Here is a 19,833-nt window from a genome sequence, read left to right as displayed (position 1 = left end):
AGTCTGACACGACTGAGCGACTTCACTTTCAGGACAGGGAGACACTGCAGAAACAAGGTCCTAGCAAAGCAAACTTTATTGTGACTGTGAGTCAGGGCTCTTCCTGCAGCAGCCGAGAGTTGGGGTGAGAGGCTCTTGAGTTGCCCCCCCCCATTGTGTCCATCACATTCAGACTCAGCACGGTGGTCTCACGGGCCCTCCCTTGGTCACTGCAGTCAGGCGCTCCTGGCTCCTCATCTCTTTTTAACGTCCTGGCTTTTTAGGTCTGGGTGTGGATTTGGCATAGGAGAGAAGGGGGGCTCCAGTGTCCCACCCCCTCCCGATCCTAGCGCCTTCCCAGAGACCATCCCCACTTCCCCAGGAGGACAGCCTCTTAGCAATACTCACTTTCCAGCAGGGCTCCCTTTAAGATGGTGTCTGGAATGGAGTGGGGTTGGACACGGAGTGGGAATATGGATCAGAGAGAGACTCAGCTCCATGCCAATAGCCTCAGGCCCTTGTACTAGAGCCCAGGCTGCAGAGTTGAGCCCTGGACACTTACAGGAAGCAGGGACTGTGATTTAGAGGTTCACTTCTCCACCTGTCACCTGCCAGGGACCAACTCTCTATTTTTTTTTTTTTTTTTTAATTATTTTTCGGCTGTGCCACAAAGCATGCAGGATCTTAGTTCCCCAACCAGGGATCAAACCCGTGCTCCCTGCAGTGGAAGAATGGAGTCTTAACCACTGGACCACCAGTAGAAGTTCCTGACTCTTTTCAAACAGGATGTTTTTTTTTTCTTCTTAAACTTCTATCTACTTTATTTGTGTATAAGACATAAATATTTCTTTATCATAAAAGATGTTAACCACCTTGCACAAAATATAGCAAATAGAGATGAAAATAAACTACCTATAATTTTCTTTACCTCCTACGAATATTAACATTTTGTTTCCCTTCAGAACTTTTTTGTTCTGAAAACATGTGAAATAAAATGAAAATAATATCCTGTTCTCTGAATTCCATAAACACTTTTCAGGTTGCTATATTCTTCGTGGGCATTATGTTGCATTCCATTGAGAAGACGCGACAGTTTAAGCAATTGTTACATAGACGGATGTTAGAATGCTTCCATTTTATACTATTATTAGGATAATGAAGTGATAAGTTTCTTAGTGCATATGTTGTTTAGCTGCTAGGTTGTGTTGGACTCTTTGTGACCCCATAGACTGTAGACTTCCAGACTCCTCTGTCCATGGGATTTCCCAGGCAAGAATACTGGAGTGGGTTGCTATTTCCTTCTCCAGGGGATCTTCCGGACCCAAGGAGGGAACTCAAATCTCCTGCACTGGCAGGCAGAGCCACCTGGGAATAATTTCCCCCATATTTCAGATGGGGTTCTTTGGAAGGAACTGCCATAAGTGGAATGAAATCAGAAGAGAACTGCTAATCCTTTCAAAAAGGCTCTGCCAACCGACAGTAGCAGCCCACCGTGCCCCCGCGTACCACACACCTGCACACACGTGTAGCATTCTCTTTCAAGCACTGTGTATCTCAGTTAAAAGAGATACTAATTGTGGCTAATTTAATAGATGGAAAGAGTTACCTTACTGCCTCTTCTTTTTTTTCCACCTTTTTTTCCTGGAAACCAACACGAGCATTAGGGGGAGTCTGGGCGAGGCCAGGGCCAGAGAAGACTCGGGCTGAGCACTTGGCAGGGGTTGCCTGGAGCCTCTGCCCAGGTTTCTGGGGAGCCCTGGGGCACCCCTCCCTCACCTTGGCAGCACTTGTCTGCTTCTGGGGCGCCAGCCTCTTCACTTGTTTGACGGGCGTCTCCTCCAGGAACATATCAATATCTTCATCGTCGTCATCATCATCTTCCTCCTCCTCCAGGTCGTCATCCTCCTCTTCCACTTCCTCCCAGAATCGATCTGAAATGTCAGTGATGGCATGGGAGATGGGGCAGGGCCTCGGGGCCCTGGGATCTCTGCCCAGCTCCCCTTCCCAGATCTCCCAGTTTGGGAGTGGGAAGCATTTGCCTACCCGCCTCCCGCAGACACTCTCTGGCCTCCCTGACAAAGCGCAGCTCAAGTGGGTGAGGCTGAGGCCGTGGCAGGAGGGTGGGGGAACGGGGTGAGGTACAGCTCTGGTGGCAGGAAGGGGATGCATGCCAGGAAGGAGCATGTGAGAGGAGGAGGGGGAGGGTGGGGACACAGCAGCCAAGGAGCTCAGGTCTGATCCTGAGGGAGGTGGAACCTGCCTGGGGTTTGGAGCAGGAGAGAACCCTGATGAAAGAGGCACCACTGGACAGAGAAGAAGGCAGTTAAAGGGACGTGACAAACAAAGCCATCTGTTGGGGACCATGGTACTGCTACAGCTCCACATTGGGTTGGCCAAAAGTTCATTTGGGTTTTTCCATAACAGCATACAGGAAACCTGAAGGAACTTTTGACCAGCTCAATACTTCCCAGGTGGCTCAGTGGTAAAAAAATCTGCCTGCCAATGCAGGAGAGGTGAGTTTGCTCCCTGGGTTGGGAAGATCCCCTGGAGAAGGAAATGGCAACCCACTCCAGTATTCTTGCCTGGAGAATCTCATGGACAGAGGAGCCTGGTGGGCTTTGTCCATGGGGTCACCAAGAGTCAGATACAACTCAGGGACTAAACAACAATACTTCATTGCAGGTAATGTTTAAATGTGTGCTGCTACCAGGAATTATGTTGAGTGCTTTTCCTGAATACGGCATGTATTCCTTACAACTAGTCTTGGAAGATGAAACCAAGTATACCCCCACCCTCCCTGGTGTTACAGCTGAGGGGTCCGTGGTCCACAGAGGATGTGGTGGAGAGGTAAAGGAGAACCAGGGCTAAGACCTGTGCCCACGCCTTCGGTCGAGGCTGCTGGTGATCCTGTTGCCTTGGCAATCTTTTCTAACCATTCAAGAATCTATCAAGTGTTTGAGGACCTCTTACATCTGTCCTTGTCCCTGTGTTGGGCACTGTACTCGAAGACCTTTCTAGGGTCCAAGCTTGGACTTACTGTAATGTTCCTGGCCACAGAGGAATACAGGTCCAGAGCCAGCCCGGAGCTGGAACGTGACTGGAGGGGAAAACTCCAACCCCAGAACGACCTGCAGGGGGAGATGGAGGGGCATGGGAGGGAAGGAGAGGCAGAGAAGGGGGAGGAAGAGGGGCAGGGCGAGGGGAGGAGGGGGAGACAGGACAAGGTACTGAGACCTGGCACCTGAGATGGGGGGTGGGGGAGCTTGCCTCAGGCAGAAATACTCGATTTATTCCCTCCCCTCCCCAACACACTTCAGGGGTTCCCTGAACCCTTCTGCACTCTCAAACCCCCTGGCCTTCCCTGTTGAGGTGGACTCTGTCAGAGAAGAACATGGATCTGATCATTTCATTCCTGCCAAGATCATAGGTGGGCTTCCAAGCTAGGGGGCAGCTGTTAAACAGAGAAATCTTATAGCCATGGACTGTACTGCATCCCCTCAAATTCTCCCACTGAAGCCCCCTAACCCTCAGTGTGATGGTAACTGAGGATGAAGCCTTTGAGACATAATCAGGGTTGGATGAGGTCATAAGGGCAAGGCCCTCATCATGAGATTAGTGCCCTTAGAAGGCTAGACCAGAGAGCTTGCTTTCTCCCTGGATTGTGTGAGGACACAGAAAGAAGGTGGCCATCTACAAGCCAGGAGGAGGTCCCTGATCAAAAAGCAACCATGTGGGTACCCCAATCTCAGACTTCTAGTCTCCAGAGATGTGAGAAAGAAATGTCTGCTGTTTAAACCACTTACTCTGGTATTTTGTGATGGTAGCCAAGCTGACTAAAGCACTGATCGAATGAGAAAAGCAGATGCGAAGTTATGTTATAGTTTACTATTGTCTTAAAGGGCTTCCCTGATGACTCATACAGTAAAGAATCCACCTGCAGGAGACCAGGGTTCGATCCCTGGGCTGGGAAAAGCCTCTGGAGAAGGGAATGGCTACCCACCAGAATTCTTGTTTGGAGAATTCCATGGACAGAGGAGCCTGGCAGGTTATAGTCCATGGGATCACAGAGTTGGACACGACTGAGTGACTAAGCACAGTACAATACTGTATTGATTTTCTTTCTACTTTTCCAAAGTTTGCAAGTTTTCTAGAGTAACAATAATGATACTTAAATTCCTTGAGTTCTTACTATGAGCCAGGCCCCATGCTAAGCATTTTACCTCATTTATCTTATTTAAATCTTCACAAGGAGCCCAGAAAGGAGGTGCTATTACTTTACAGAGAAGGAAGTTGAGGCTTAGAGAAATTAGAGTTCCTATTTCAGATAGGGAGCAGATAAGTGAAAACAAACTCTGCAGCCACAAACACCTAGAAATGGTGGACAAAATGTAATTTGATGTTTTTGCTGCTTGCCTGAACAGTAAGACAGAAAAGAGGCTCCCCATGGTCAGAAAGAAGAGCAGCCCTTGTAGGGGCTGATGCCGCAGCAGAAGGGAAGATGTCTTCCTTGGTGGTCAAGTGGTCAAGAATCCACCTTGCAATGCATCCTGGTTCCATCCCTGGTCCAGGAAGATCCCACATGCCACAGAACAACTAAGCCCATGCTGAGCCTGTGCTCTAGAGCCAAGTGGCAACAAGAGAGGCCACTGCAATGAGAAGCCCGCACACCATGGCCAAGAGTAGCCACCTCCATTCACAACTAGAGAAAGATGACCCAGCACAGGCTCCCAAAAGAGGAAAACGTCCTTGGGCTGTAACACTCGTGTGGACAGGAGACAAAGGGCTTGGGCTCAAGAGGGGAGCTGTAATGGAGCCCCCTCATGCAGGCTGGCATCCTCAAATGGCTACATCTCAGTAAAGGATTGAGGAGAGTGGACTGAAGGACCCCAAGCCATCCAACAAGGAACGACCCACCATCAAAGGAGGGAAGCAAGAACTCCTATGTGAGATAACAGAGTCTCTTGTGAGAAGCTAGGAGCTGCGGTTGTACCTCTCACTTACACCAAGTCTGAATTTACTTGGTGGTGACTGCCAAGTTAAAAGAGCTGTATAAAAATCCTAGGCTTGTGATATATCTGGGGCAAATGGCAGATGCAAATGAAACCCGTCTCTTGGGAGACTGAGTTCTTTTCATGCAGAATTCTTTCAGAAAACAGAACCAAACCCAACCGGAAGATGAGTTCACCATCTAAAATTACAAAACACACGAAGAACAATGCTGCTGGAGGTACCAGACGGAAACAAAATGACGGCCTAGTACAATCATGAATCTGAGAAAGAATAACGACCTAAGCAACATGAGATAAGTTTGATGAAAACCAATATAAATATAAAGTAGGAATATATTTATATAAATGTAAAATAGGAATCAGAACCATAAGAACAAGATATTAACAAAAACAAAAAGAACCAAAAGCAGCTTCTAGACATCGTAAGCACTGAAATACTGCAGGGCAGCGGTGGAGACGCAGAGAGAACAGACTGCGGACACAGTGGGGGAAGCAGAGGGTGGGGCGAAATGAGAGCCCAGCATTGACACTTACATTACTATTGCAAAACAGATAGCTGGTGGGAATTTGCTGTATGGCACAAGGAGCTCAAATCTGGTGCTCTGTGACAACCTAGAGGGGCAGAATGCAAGGAGGGTGGGAGGGAAGTTCAAGAGGGAGCGGACATAAGTATACCTATGGCTGATTCATGTTACTGTATGGCAGAAACCAACACAATAAAGTAATTATCCTCCAATTAAAAATAAATTTAAATAAAAAAACATATGCATTGAAATCAAGTGAACAAATGGTTAAAAAGCAGAGTAAACCAGCTGAAAGAAGAATTGATAAGCTGGAGAAGTGCTGGATAGAAAGCCCAGTATGCAGCAGAGAGAGAGAGAGAGAGAGAGACGAATAAAATATGAAGAACCGAACATGGCAGACAGATGACAGGGTCCACTGTACATCCAATCAGAGTTAGGGACTGGAGAGGATGGAAGTGTTCCAAGAAATAACAACCAAGAGTTCTCCAGAAACAATCAAAGACAGATCCTCAGCCATGAACAGGTAAATAAAAATGAACCCACACCTGAACATATCATGGTGAAATGACACATAAGAACAGAGAGATGATCTTAACATCAACTAGAGAGGACACATCTTCAAAAAAGAAACAATAATCAGACAGACTGAGGATTTCAACAGCAAGATCAGAAATCAGAAGAATGGAATGACATTGTCAATGTTTTAATGGTACCCGGGAAGCAAAATAATTATCAGACAATACAGACTTTGTGGTGTTGGAGGAGACTCTTGAGAGTCCCTCGCACAGCATGGAGATTAAACCAGTCAATCCTAAAGGAAACCAACCCTGAATATTGATTGGAACGACTGATACTGAAGCTCCAATACTTTGACCACCTGATGCAAAGAGCTGACTCTTTGTTTTGTTTTGTTTTTTACATCTTATGGAAAAAAAAACAAACTAAATTTTTGGTCAACCCAATACCATAGGCTGGGTGGGGCTTAGACAACAGAAATTTTTTTTCTCACAGTCTTAAAGGGGAAGGTCAAGGTGCTGACCACTTCAGTTTCTGGTGAGGGTTCTCTTCCTGGTAGAGCTGACTCTTTGGAAAAGACCTTAATGCTGGGAAAGATTCAGGACAAGAGGAGAAGGGGCGGCAGAGGATGAGATGATTAGATAACATCACTGACTCAATGGACATGAGTTTGAGCAAAGTTGGGAAGATAGTGAAGGATAGGGAAGCCTGACATGGTGCAATCCATGGAGTGGCAGAATTGGACATGATTTAGCAACGGAACAACAACAACAATACAGGCTTTAATTCCATAAGCATTTTAGGGATAAAGAAGATCACCACATAAAGAAAAGAATTAGATGAGGAAAATATTTTCAATTATACAAGGAAGGTAACAATTTTACAAGAAAGATAAACCTGTAAATTATATGCATCAACATAGTCTGGACATACATAAAACTACAGTAATCAAGACAGTGTGATATTAGAGGGATAGACACAGACACCAAGAGAACATAAGACCTAGAAATAGATCCACACAAATACTTGCAACCTTTTTGACAGAAGTGCGAAATCAATGAAAGGGAGGAAGCTTTTCTGACAAATGGAGCTGGAGCAATTGAACGTCCACAGGCAAAGAAATGCACCTTCACCGAAACCTCATGGCAGATGTGACAGTAATCACGGACTTAGTGTAAAACGTACAACTGTAAGACTTTTGGACAAAAAGCATGGAAAACCTTCATGATCTCAAACTAGGTAAAGCATTCTTAGACTTAACATCAAAAATCATAAAAGGGAAAATTAATACAATGGGCCCTATCAAAATTAAAAACTTTTATTCTGTAAAAGTTTGCATGAAGAGGATGAAAAGACAAGTTGTAACCTGGGGAGAAAATATTTGCAAGCCATGTATTTGACAAATGATTAGGGTCTACAGTATGTAAAGAATTAGCAAAACTCAACAGTAACGATACAATTAGAAAATGAACAAAAGACATGAACATTTAACTGAACATACAGATGGCAAAAACTGCATGAAAAGACCATCAACGTCATTAGCCATCAGGAAATGCGATCAAAGTACAATGAGACATAACTACACACATATTGCATGCTAAATCGCTTCAGTTGTATCTGACTCTGTGCACACTTATGGACTGTAGCCCACCAAGCTCCTCCATCCACGAGATTCTCCAGGCAAGAATACTGAAGTGGATTGCCACGCCCTCCTCCTGGGGATCTTTCCAACCCAGGGATCTGAACCCATGTCTCTTGTGTCTCCTGCATTGGCAGGCAGGTTCTTTGCCACCTGGGAAGCCCACATATTGGAATGGTTAAAATAAGAGATAGTGACAACATGAATGTCAGTAAGGATGCAGAGAAACTCAGTCACTCATGCGTTGCTGGTAGAAATGCAAAATGGTACAGTCACTTTATAAAACAGTTGGGCAGTTTTAAGAAATTACATGTGCAACCACCCCATATGACCCAGCAATTGCACTCCTGGACTTTTATCCCAGGAAAAAATGGAAACAGGCTTATATAAGAACCTATATACAAATGTTCATAGAAGCTTTATTTTTAAGAGCCCCAAACTGGAATTAGACTAGTTTTTCCACAGATGACTGGTTGAGCTGTGGTACTTCTGTACCATGGAATACCAGTCAGCAATAAAAAATACCACACAACTTGGATGAATCTCCAGGAAATATGCTGAGGAGGGGGGAAAACCCAACCCAGTTCTTAAGAAGTTACATATGTCTGATTATGTTTCAATGGCCATATTTTAGAAATCCTGGTGGTTGCCAGGATTGAGGGTGGGTGAGGAAACAGGAGACAGGTGAGTGTGGTTATAAAGGGAAAACATGAGGGATCTCTGGGCTGTTGAAACTTGGCTATGATATCTGTATCTTGGCTACGATAGTGGATATAAAACTTAGGTGAGGGCTTCCTGGTGACTTAGTGGTGAAGAGTCCTTCCTGACAATGCAGGAGACACAGGTTTGATCCCTGGTCCAGGAAGATCCCACATGCTGCAGAGCAACTAAGCCTGTGGGCCACAACTATTGAGCCTGTGCTTTACGGCCCAAGAGCTGAACTACCTAGGGTAAAGCCTGTGCACCCCAGGCTTCTCTGCAACAAGAGAAGCCATGGCAATGAGAAGCCTGTGCACCATTACTAGAGAGTAACCCCACTCACTGCAACTGGAGAAAAGCCCACGCAGCAACAAAGACCCAGTGCAGCCAAAATAGACAGATAAAATTAAAAAAAAGAAACTCAGGTGATAAAGTAGTATAGAACAATACCCATGCATTGTATCAACGTCAATATCTTGGCTCTGACATTATATTACAGTTTTGTAAAATGTTACCACTGGAGAAAACTGGGCAAAACATACAGGGATCTCTCAGTATCTTTTCTTATAAATGCATGTGAATCTGTAATTATCTAAAAATTTTTTCAATTGAAGAATAAGCATATACAAAGTAAACAAAATTATGAGAAGAATCTACTGAAACTTCACAATCACAGTAGGAAGTTTTAACACGTTTCTTTTGGTAATCAACAGATCAGGGAGAAAAAAAATATATAGGTTTGACTATATAAGCTTGATTTAATGGACATACATATAATCCTATAATACTACCTTGTAGTAAGACCACAAATCAAGTTTCAAATACCACAGAATTTATATATATACATATATATATATATGTATATATATATATCTTTGGGAATTAAAAATTCTAAGTAACTCATGCATCAAATAAGAAATTGTAACGGGGGGAATTCCCTGGCAGTCCAGTGGTTAAGACTCCATGCTTCCACTGCAGGGGGTGTGGGTTTGATCTCTGGTCAGGGAACTAAGATTCCGAAAGTTTTGAGGCATGGGCAAAACAAACAAAAAACCCCAACAAAACAAAAAAGAATCATAATGGAAATCAGAAAACATTTAAAATAAAATAGTGAAAATATCACAAAACACAAATTAAACGATGCAGTTAAAAAATCTTCAGAGGGAAATTTATAGTATTCAAAATAAATAAACAAAATGTACTTGGAAAAAATAAGCTAGAACATGAATGGACTAAATAGCTAACTCAGGAAGTAAGAAAAAGGAACAAAGCAAGCCAAAAATCAGATAACCAGAGAAATTAATGAAATAGAAAATAAGGAAACAATGGAAAACAATCAACAAAATCAAAAGCTTATTCTTCGAAAAGGAAAAAAAGGATAATACCCAGTGATTGAAACAAAGGGAAAAAAGGAAAGATGATAAGCACTACTAACAATTTTAAAAAGAGGAATATAATAACAGATAGTTAAGATCAAACACTTGAAAATATTTTCCCATTGTCCTCTAGCTTGCATTATTTGGAGAAATCTACTCACATCCTTGTCTTCGTTCCCCTGCGTGAGATGCCTTTTTAACTCTGGCTGCTTTTAAGATTTTTCTCCTTATCACTGGTTTTGAACAATTTGATTATAAGACACACTGTGGTTCATAGAATTTCTTAGATCTGTGGATTTATCATCTAATTAGATGAAAATACACTAATGAGATTAACGGCAAATTAGGTACTGTGTAAGAAAAGAAAAATGACATTGAATAAAGACTATCCAAAATGAAATAAAGACTACCCAAAACTCATGGGAAAAGACTCTGATGCTGGGAGGGATTGGGGGCAGGAGGAGAAGGGGGCGACAGAGAATGAGATGGCTGGATGGCATCACTGACTAGATGGACGTGAGTCTGAGTGAACTCCGGGAGTTGGTGATGGACAGGGAGGCCTGGCGTGCTGCGATTCATGGGGTCGCAAAGAGTCGGACACAACTGAGCGACTGGACTGAACTGATCCAAAATGAAATACACAGGAAAAATACTTTAAGAACACAGAGTGAAATGAAGTGTGGGGCAGGTATTGATAATTGGATTCCTCAGTAGAGATGAGGGAGGAGATGGAACAGAAAAAAAATATATGAAGAAATAATGCTCAAAAGTTTGCAAATGCTCTAAAAGTCAGATGATCAAAGTATAAAAAAAACAAAAGGTAAAACTCAATTATCTGTTATAGAAAAGAAATCCAATTTATACATACAGATACAGAGGTTTCAGTAAAATAACAAAATAAAAGAATAGGAAAAATACACAAACACTAATATAGAGAGCTAGACTGACTATATTAATCAGACTAAGTAGACTTCAAAATATTTGTCAGGGAAAAAGGGAACATTTCATAATGATAAATGGATCAATTAACCAAAAGGATTTAATAATCTTAGAAACACAGAATGTATTAGGATGTACCTAACAAAAGAGTTTCAAAATACATGGAACAAAACTGATAATCAAAAAGAGAAATAGAAAAAAGACACAATTGTTGTTGAAGTCTTCAATATTCCTCTTTCAGGAACTAAGAGATCAAGTGGACAGAAAATGAGTAAGGATATAGAAGGCTCACACAAAATCATCAACCAACATGATGATTATAATCAACATTTACATCGCAATATACCCAACCACAGGAGAACACATGTCCTTCAAGTATAAATAAATATTCACCAAGACAGAATATATTAGGGGCCATAAAATAAGTCACAACCCTATTTAGATGGAAATCGAATAACGTATATTTTCATACCACAATCAAATTAAAATAGAAATCAATTAAAGAATGAATAATGGAAAATCTCTAATTATTTGGCAATTAAAAAGCAAACATACTTCTAAGTACCCCAGGGAGTGAAGAATAAAACTAGAAAATAATTTGAACTAAATTAAAATGAATATTCTTAGCAAAATTGGTAGGATGAAGCCAGAAAGATGCTCAGAAGGAAATCACAGCATGAAATGCTTATATCCAAAAAAGGTCTAAAAAATAATATAAGATTCATAATGAATAATATAAGATTATGCTGTAAGAAACCAGAAAAAGATCAAATTAAAACAGAAGAAAGAAATTAACAACAGATAGATTAAATACAAAAATGGATAAACAATAGAGAAAGACTGATGAAGCCAAGATCTGGGTCTTGAAAAAGACTAATACAACTGTTAAACCTAACACAGGGTATCTACAAAAATCTTTTATCTGTCCGAATGGTAAAAGACTGAATACTTGCCCTCTGGAAAAAGGCAAGGAAAGTCCTGCTCTTACCACTTTTATTCATCACTGTACTTGCTGTCCTAGTCAGTGAAGTAAGACAAGAAAAAGAAATGCCAGGTATAGAGATAGAAAATGAAGATGTTAAACTGCTTTTATTCACAGATGGCATGAATAAGCACATAGCAAATTCGGTGGCATCATAAAAAGCTGTTAGGACTAATATGCAAATTTAGCAAGGTCAGTTAGTACAAAAGCCACTTATATAACTATATGCTAGTACTGAACAATAAAATAAAAATTTAAAATACCATTTCTGAACCTACAGCTAACATCATACTCAATGGTGAAAAGCTGGAAGCATTTCCTCTAAGATCGGGAACAAGACAAGGATGTCCACTCTCACCACTTTTATTCAATATAGTTTTCTGAAGTCCTAGCTATGGCTACTCTAAATAGCTATTTACTGGGAGGATATCAGATTTGGGGATGGGGGAAGAGGTCATACATAAAAATTAAGAATTTGGATTTAATAGGTTAAGTTTGTGATATCTATTGAAGTGTTAGTTGCTCAGTTGTGCCCAACTCTTTGCGACCTCATGGACTATAGCCCACTAGGCTCCTCTATCCATAAATTTTCCCAGGCAAGAACACTGGTGTGGGTAGCTATTTCCTTCTCTAGGGGATCTTCCTGACTCAGGAATCGAACCCGGGTCTCCTGCATTGCAGGCAGATTCTTTACTGGCTGACCCACCAGGGATAACTATCAGATAACTGTTAACGTATTGAGCTGGACAGAGTATCTGGAGCACGAGAGAGGCTGGGTTTACAGGATAAATTTCCAAGTTTCATTTGTATAGGTGGTCTGTAAAACTATGGGAATGGATAGATCTAGGGAGATCTTGATAGAGAAAAAAATAGGTTTAAGGGCAGTTTTACACATCAACCTCCCAGATCTTTAAGGGCAGATAACCCTGGTCTTCAAATCACTGTTGTCCACAGAGAAGAAGGGAACACTTCATGCCTCTGTTCATAAGGCTAACATGCTTTGACATTCAAAGAAGATAATTTATTATACGCCAAGCTCACTTATGAGTATGTGTAAGTTTTAAAAAAGTGTCTTATTAACACAGCAAATCTAGAAGTTTATAATACAATCAGTAATGTTTATCTCAGGAATGCAAAGTTGGTTTAATATTATTCTATTACTATAATTTACTACATTAACAGATTAAAGGAGAGAGTGCCCTAATCATATGAATAGAAACACTTTCGATAACCAATCATGATTAAAAAGAAGAAAAGTCAATTTTTCAAAATAGAGTAGGATTAGACAGAGACTTTCTTAACCTGACAAAGGGTATCTAGCACATACTTGATACTGAATGGAGAAATGTGAGAAGCATTCCTTTTTAAAGGAATGAAACAAGGATATCTACCATTATCATTTTATCCATTATTATACTGGAGGTCCTAGCCCGTGTACCAGATTAAAAAAAACAAATACAAAAACTGCCATTATTCACAAAGATCTACACAGAAAACTCAAATGACCAGAAGTGAGGATTTCTGGATACATAAACAGTGTGTAAATTACCAACAGTATACGATCACCAGCAGTAAACAGTTGAAAAATGGGATTTGAAGAAAAGTTATTTAACTTGCCCAAAGTCACACAACTAGTGAAGAGTGGACTAGAATTCCCTGGCTGTCAAGTGGTTAGGACTCAATGCGCACAGCACCCCTCTCCCCCCCTAAAAGGGAGTGGACTAGGATGGAAACCTGGCTCCCTGCTCCTGAGTCCAGGCTTTTAGTGCTGGGCTATATGCCTCTCTAGGGCCTTCCAGGTGGCTCATGGGTATAGAATTCACCTGCCAATGCAGGAGACACAGGTTTGATCCCTGGGTTGGGAAGATGCCCTGGAGAAGGAAATGGCAACCCACTCCAGTATTCTTGCCTGGGAATTCCAGTGGGCTACATACAGTCCATGGGGTCACATAAATGGGACACGATTTAGCGACTAAACAACAAAAAGTATTTCTCTCCGGCACCGACCGTAGGTCTGCAGGAGCCTGTACCTCACCTTTGTGTACGTCTGCACACAAGGGGTGAGGCCTGAGCAGGGCCTCCGCGGGCTGGAGCCAGGGTTTCCTAGGCCCTCGGGGAAGCTCACCATGGGGAGCACCGAGGCCCGAAGCGAGGCCAGGGTGAGGGGCCTCCTCTTCTTGTCGTCCGGGCTTGCCGAGGGCAGGATCTCCACGACGTTCACCTCCTCTTTGGCTTTCTCCCCCAGGGAAATCTGAGCGGGGTGGGAAAAGGGGCAGGGCGCCTCCTCACCCCCAGGGCGAGGGCGGAGGAGGGAAGCCTGGCTCCAGCTGTGGGGACCAGGCAATGCCACCTGCTCCTGCGTGTCTGGCTCCTCCCTGTCCCACCCTTTCTCCCCTCCTCGGAAGAGCGGTACCCACCGTACTGAGCAACAGCACACAGTCCTGCTTCCCCACCTTTTGGGGTTTGAAGGTCCAAGTCGGCCGCTCCTGGTTTAGTTCACAGCCTGCGAAGGGAGACGGAGACAGATGGCGGAGGGCGGGCTCCAGAGAGGCGTCCTCTCTCTCCCTCCAGCCCTCTCTCTTACCCCCAAGACATTCCCCCGCCACCAGGACGCCCGCTGCTCCGAGGACACCCTGGGGCCTCACTCACCCCAGAGCAGGCTTAGTGTCTCCTTTTCGGAGGTGCTACTAATGGGACTGCGATTCATGATGCGGGCGGGGGCCGAGCAGCTGCCGAGGAAAGGCCCATTACAATCCCCTGGCTGGAGACCCCCGCGCGGAGCGCCCCGTGCGAAAGGGTTGCCCCGCCGGCCCTCCCAGCACCCCGAGGTGGAGCGCCCGGCACCTGCGGGGAAGGCGGCTCGGTGCTCGGCCTCAGGTCCACCCTACCGCGGGACCGAGCCCTCTCGCAACCTCTCCTCCAGCTCACCGTCCCTAACTCCAGTCACTTCATCGCCTCCTCCTCAGATCGCTTCCCTCTCTGGCTTCCTTACTCCGGCCTTATCGCGGCCTCACCTGAGGGCCCGGCCCACAGCGGGTCGTTATGAAGCCTGGGAAGGGGCCACGGGAGGGGTATAATCAGCCCCCATCCCGTTCTTCCACTCTTTCCTCCCCTTGGAGCCTGAGAAGCACCTGGAGAGCTTGTTAAAATAACAAGCGCTAGGCCCCACCTCCACCGTTTCCTACGGAGGAATCCAGAAAATTAGCATTTCTAAACAGGTGCCCAGGTGAGGTGGATGTTGCGGGTCTAGGACCGTACCGTGAGAACCGCGGTCCTGACTAATGGGGACTGACTGCGGCCTGCTGCGGGAGCCCGCCCGCGCCCTCCATGGAGACGCTTTGCCACCCGGTAGGAAGCATAGCCTTGTCCGCCCTTCCTTTGCCTTGTTTGTTTGATTGTTTCCTTTCCCTCCATGCCAAGTGTGGCCCTCTCCCCAGGCCCAGAGTGCCGGACCCCCAGGGCTGTGGTCCCCAAAGATGAAGAGCCCAGTTTCCAAAAGGCTTACTTCTCCCAAGGCCAGGAAGGAGTGGGGATGAGGAAGGGGACAGCAGACGCAGCTGGTGAGCAATACACCATGGGGCACGTGACTACGAGGGCCACTCATTTAACAAACATCAGTTCACATGGCACAGTGAAGCACTGAAATGTTTGGGTGGGGGTAGTGAACAGGAGGCAGGTTTTTGGTTGACACCCCCTCCTCCAAGTGATACCTCTGTTTGGGAGTCAGAATTACTTACAGGAACCTCTCTCATTGTGTTCTTTTACATCACTTCTATCCTGGAAACTTCTCATCTACATATAAGCTTCAATGATTTTCAACAAAGGCATCAAGGAAAAAGCATAGTCTTTTCCACAAATGGTGCTGGAGGAATCCCTCTGGAACCTGGATTAGAGTGGAGCTTCTACTGTGCAGGAAAGAGCTTATTTTTTAAAAATACTGACTTTATTGAGAAATAACTCATATACAAAAATGTACTCATTTAAAGCATATAATTTGAATTTTCACAGATGTATACACCAGGCTCAGTGGTAAAGAATCCACCTGCCAATGCAGGAGACGAGGGTTCCATCCCTGGGTCAGGAAGATCTGGAGGAGGAAATGGAAACCCACTCCAGTATTCTTGACTGGAGAATCCCATAAACAGAAGAGCCTGATGGGCCAGAGTCCACGGGGTCACAAAAGAGTTGGTCACGACTGAGTGCCTAAACAACAACACTACCACCAACACACCAGGTAGCCATCACCTCAGCCAAGTTACAATTTCTGCTGCTGCTGCTGCTGCTAAGTCGCTTCAGTCGTGTCCGACTCTGTGCGACCTCATAGATGGCAGCCCACCAGGCTCCGCCGTCCCTGGGATTCTCCAGGCAAGAACACTGGAGTGGGTTGCCATTTCCTTCTCCAATGCATGAAAGTGGAAAAGTGAAAGTGAAGTCGCTCAGTTGTGTCCGACTCTTCGAGACCCCATGGACTGCAGCCTACCAGGCTCCTCCGTCCATGGGATTTTCCAGGCAAGAGTACTGGAGTGGGGTGCCATTGCCTTCTCCAATTTCTGGTACTCCACCAAATTTCCTTGTTTCCCTTTGCAGTCAATATCCTCCCCTTACTAATTGGCATTAGACATTTCTCTGCTTTCTGACATTGTAGATTTGTACTGACTGTTCTAGAATTTCATATAAGCAGATTCATACAGGGTATTTTTGCCCTCTTTTGCTGAGCAAAATGTGTTTGAGATTTATTTATTCATATTGTTGCTGTATCAGTAGTTTGTTTCTGTTTATTGTTGAGTAATACTCCATAATTTGTATATGCAGACACCTGCTGGTCAGTTTTAGGTGTCAGTTTGGCTAGGTTATTGCAACCAGTTATTTGATCAAAATGAGGGTGTGGCTGACACCTTCTATGTGGCAGTTTCTACTGAGGGTATTTTATAGATGTGATTTACATCCACAATCAATTACCTTTAGGTCAAGATTAGCCTCAATACCATGGGTGGGCCTGGTACAATCAGTTCAAAGTCCTTAAGAGCAGAACTGAAGTCTCTCTGAAGATGTTTTGCCTGGACTGCAGCTTCAGCTCCTGCTAGAGCTTCCAGACTGCTCTTCCTGACAACCTGTCCTACCAATTTCAGACTTGCCTAGCCAATGCTCAAGATTGCATTAGCCAATTCCCTGTGCTACATCCCTGACTGATAAACCTGTTGATGAATATTTGGGTAGTTTCTAGTTGTAGACTATTATGAATAAAAATGCTGTACCATTTGAGAGCAAGTCTTTGCATGGAAATATGTTTTAGTTTTTCTAGGATAAATACATAGTGTAATTGCTGGGTTATTTGGTATGCATATATTAAATTTTATATGAAACTGTTAAACTATTTCCAAATTTCCTGTACCACTTTGCATTTCTACCAGAAATGTATGAAAATTCCAGTTGCTCCACATCTTTGTCAACACTTGGCATTGTCAGTCATTTAATTTTAGTCATTCTAGTAGATGTCTATAGTGACATCTCTTCTGGTTTTTATTTATATTTCTTCAATAGCAAAAAATGTTGAATATTTTTTCAATTGTTTATGGGTCATCTGTATATCTTCTTTTGAAATAAAATCTGTTCAAATATTTTATTTTAAAATTCAGTTATTCTTATTGCAGTTCTTTATACTCGGATGACTGTGTTAGGCATACATTATTTTTCACTCCTGTCTATGGTTTGCCTTTTCATTTAAAAAACAAATGGTATCTTTTGAAGAGCAGAAATTTTAAAACTTGATGAAGTCAAATAGTTTTCTTTCATTTGTGGATCATGCTTTTGATATTTTAAGAAATCTTTGCTTAACTCAAGGTTGTGAAAAATTTCTCCTAAGTTTCCTTCTGGAAGCCTTGTAGTCTTAGCTTGTACTTTTACATCTGTGATCCATTTGAAGTTAATTTTTGTGCATGGTGTTAGGTAAGGGTCGAGGTTCATTCCCCTCCCCCCTCAAGTGGATATTTAATTCTTCTAGCACCAGTTCTGGAAAAGACAGTTCTTTCTCTATTGAATTACACTGGCACTTTTGTCAAAAGTCAGCTAGCCATATCTGTTTGTCTGTTTGTGGATTTTATTCTGTTCCGCTGGTCTGTCTGTCCTAGTGCCAATACGACACTGTCTTGACTACTGTAGCGTGATAGTAAACCTTGAAATCAGGCAGTTGAATCCTCCAATGCTGATCTTTCTCACAGATATTTTGGCTCTTCCAGGTTCTTTGCATTTTCATAAAAATTTTAGAATCAGCTTGCCAGTTTCTTAAAAAAAGAAAAAAGCCTTCTCGGATTTTTATTTGGATCCTGTAGAATGTAGTTCAGTTTGGGGAGAATTGCCATCCCAGTTTTGAGTCAACAGTCCATGAACATGTTTTAATCTAATTTATTTAGATCTTTAATTTCCTCAGTGATGTTTTAGAGATCTTAGTGTTCCAATCCAGCACATATCTTGTTAAATTTATACTGATGTATTTTATACTTCTGGATGCGATAGCAAATAGTAATATATTTCAAAATTAGTATATAGTTGATTTTCATATTTTATGAAATATTTCATATTTCTACATACTAAAAATGTTTTAAATTCTAGTTCGTGAGAATTTTTGTCATACGCTTTTTCTTCATTGGACGGTTCACCTTCTTCACCTTTGTTTATATGGTCAATTACATTTACTGATTTTTTGAATGTTTTAAACCAACCTTGCATTTCTAGGACCAATCCTATTTGGTCATGATGTATTATGCTTTTTGACATATTCCTGGATTTGATTGTTTATATCTTATGATTGAGTACTGTTCCCTCCTCTTCTATTTTCTAATTTCTTGTTGAATTCCAAGTGCTCTGCTTGCAAAAGCAGGGAAGTCTCCTTAGATCAGAGTTCCATTCAGGCTCACCAAGCACTCTTTCCCATAATGTCCCACGGTTCCTCCGCCTTGACTCAATTGCTGTCCTACTCCAGATCCTGGGGGGAAATCATACTACAATCTACTTTTCTCTACCCTCCCAAAGCCCTGTTGAGTCCACCCCTCACCTCCAATATTTCCTACCTTCTCGAACTCCGTATCTCATTTGTTGTTCAGTCACTAAGTCATGTCCAACTCTTTGTGACTCCATGGACTGCAGCATGCCAGGCTCCTCACTAGTGTGAATTAAAGGCTTTTACTCACCAGTGGTGAGTTAAAGATTGGTCACTAGGCTGCTTTCAAACTTAATGGTTTTTAAGATCAAATCCCAACCTCTTGTGCTCCACCCTTCATCCAGACTTGTTTAGGGTTGCACTCTCCCTCCAGTCATGCTGTTTTTTTTTTTTTTTTCCAGTCATGCTGTTTTTGCAGCCCCCACAAAGGTACAAGGCATTTCGTGCCTCAGGATTTTTACGCCGTTTGAATGTTCTCCCTTGCCCTCTTTCGATGAACTCGCTTCTGTTACTGCCCTTCTTGGAGGCTCCTCCTTTGTATCCCAGAGCAAACAGCATGCAGTAATCATCCTTTTCAGCCTGTTTGCCCATTCCACTGAGTTCTTCCCAGCCAGGGATCAAGTCCTTGAACAGTGCCTCTGTGATTGTCACTGTGGATACCTCTCCCCAGTACAGTGCCCAGCTCTGGCCTTCCCTAAGAGGAACGCTCTGCAACCATAGAGCAGCCCAGCCCTGCTCCCAGCCGCCACCGCAGCCAGCGGACGCGGGGAGTCACGATTTACTCCTACGCAGAGAGGCGGAGGTAGGGGTGAGCGGCGGCCCTGAGAGCACGCGCCCGTGGAACGGGCCTCTGTGCGCAGGCGCGGCGGGGACCGAAAGACAGCACCGAACCGCCTCCGGGGCGCGGAGGCTTGTTGGGAAGTCGTGCTGGGTCAGGGGTGAATTCTTTCCCGCTTTCCTTCGCAGAGCTTCGGGGCTAGTGTCAGAGGCTTCTTCCCTTTTCCTTTCGGTAGAGGCCTATGGTAATGATGTGAGCTTAATCGCACAATGCAGGCAGCCCGGGATCTCTCCGCAGGGGCTTCACCCAAAGGAGGTCCAACTACCCTCCACTCCCCCGTTCTGCAGACGCTCCCACGCCCCTGATATACATCCCTTCGTTCATTATGATCTCTTCTGTATTATAATCTCTTCTGTCAGGCCCGGCTTGTAAGGAGCACGTTCTAGTTGCTGAGA

The 19,833-nt window shown here is 43.7% G+C and overlaps 1 protein-coding gene across 3 annotated transcripts; it reads right to left on the bottom strand.

Moving 5' to 3' along the window:
* Window positions 1–58: 58 nt before the first annotated feature.
* On the bottom strand, window positions 59–15,054 carry NPM2 (nucleophosmin/nucleoplasmin 2). 3 transcript variants are annotated; one of them, XM_070794861.1, is made up of 9 exons: window positions 14,592–15,052; window positions 14,313–14,392; window positions 14,081–14,166; window positions 13,789–13,914; window positions 3,017–3,107; window positions 1,756–1,910; window positions 1,586–1,620; window positions 388–417; window positions 59–265 (listed from the first exon to the last, which is right to left on the bottom strand). In XM_070794861.1, the coding sequence occupies exons 2-9, from the start codon at window positions 14,368–14,370 to the stop codon at window positions 244–246; spliced, it is 603 nt and encodes a 200-aa protein (XP_070650962.1). In that variant the 5' UTR covers window positions 14,371–14,392; window positions 14,592–15,052; the 3' UTR covers window positions 59–243. The 3 variants fall into 3 exon arrangements, with proteins under 3 accessions (XP_070650962.1, XP_070650964.1, XP_070650963.1); XM_070794863.1 differs by lacking the exon at window positions 1,586–1,620 and having other exon boundaries at window positions 14,592–15,054; XM_070794862.1 differs by lacking the exons at window positions 59–265; window positions 388–417 and having other exon boundaries at window positions 1,582–1,620; window positions 14,592–15,054.
* Between the last annotated feature and the right edge of the window lie 4,779 nt (window positions 15,055–19,833).

Source organism: Bos indicus, chromosome 8, assembly GCF_029378745.1.
Source record: "Bos indicus isolate NIAB-ARS_2022 breed Sahiwal x Tharparkar chromosome 8, NIAB-ARS_B.indTharparkar_mat_pri_1.0, whole genome shotgun sequence".
In the NCBI taxonomy this organism is placed as follows: domain Eukaryota; kingdom Metazoa; phylum Chordata; class Mammalia; order Artiodactyla; family Bovidae; genus Bos; species Bos indicus.
This window is presented reverse-complemented; position numbering and strand designations above follow the sequence as displayed.

Excerpts from the sequence above, each read along its gene's own strand:
- NPM2 (XM_070794861.1), bottom strand. The coding sequence starts at position 14,370 with ATGAATCGCAGTCCCATTAGTAGCACCTCCGAAAAGGAGACACTAAGC. Across the intron at positions 1,911-3,016 it reads CTGTGGCCAGGAACATTACA|ATCGATTCTGGGAGGAAGTG; the intron begins GTAAGTCCAAGC and ends CTGACATTTCAG. Across the intron at positions 1,621-1,755 it reads AGCAGACAAGTGCTGCCAAG|GAAAAAAAGGTGGAAAAAAA; the intron begins GTGAGGGAGGGG and ends GTTGGTTTCCAG.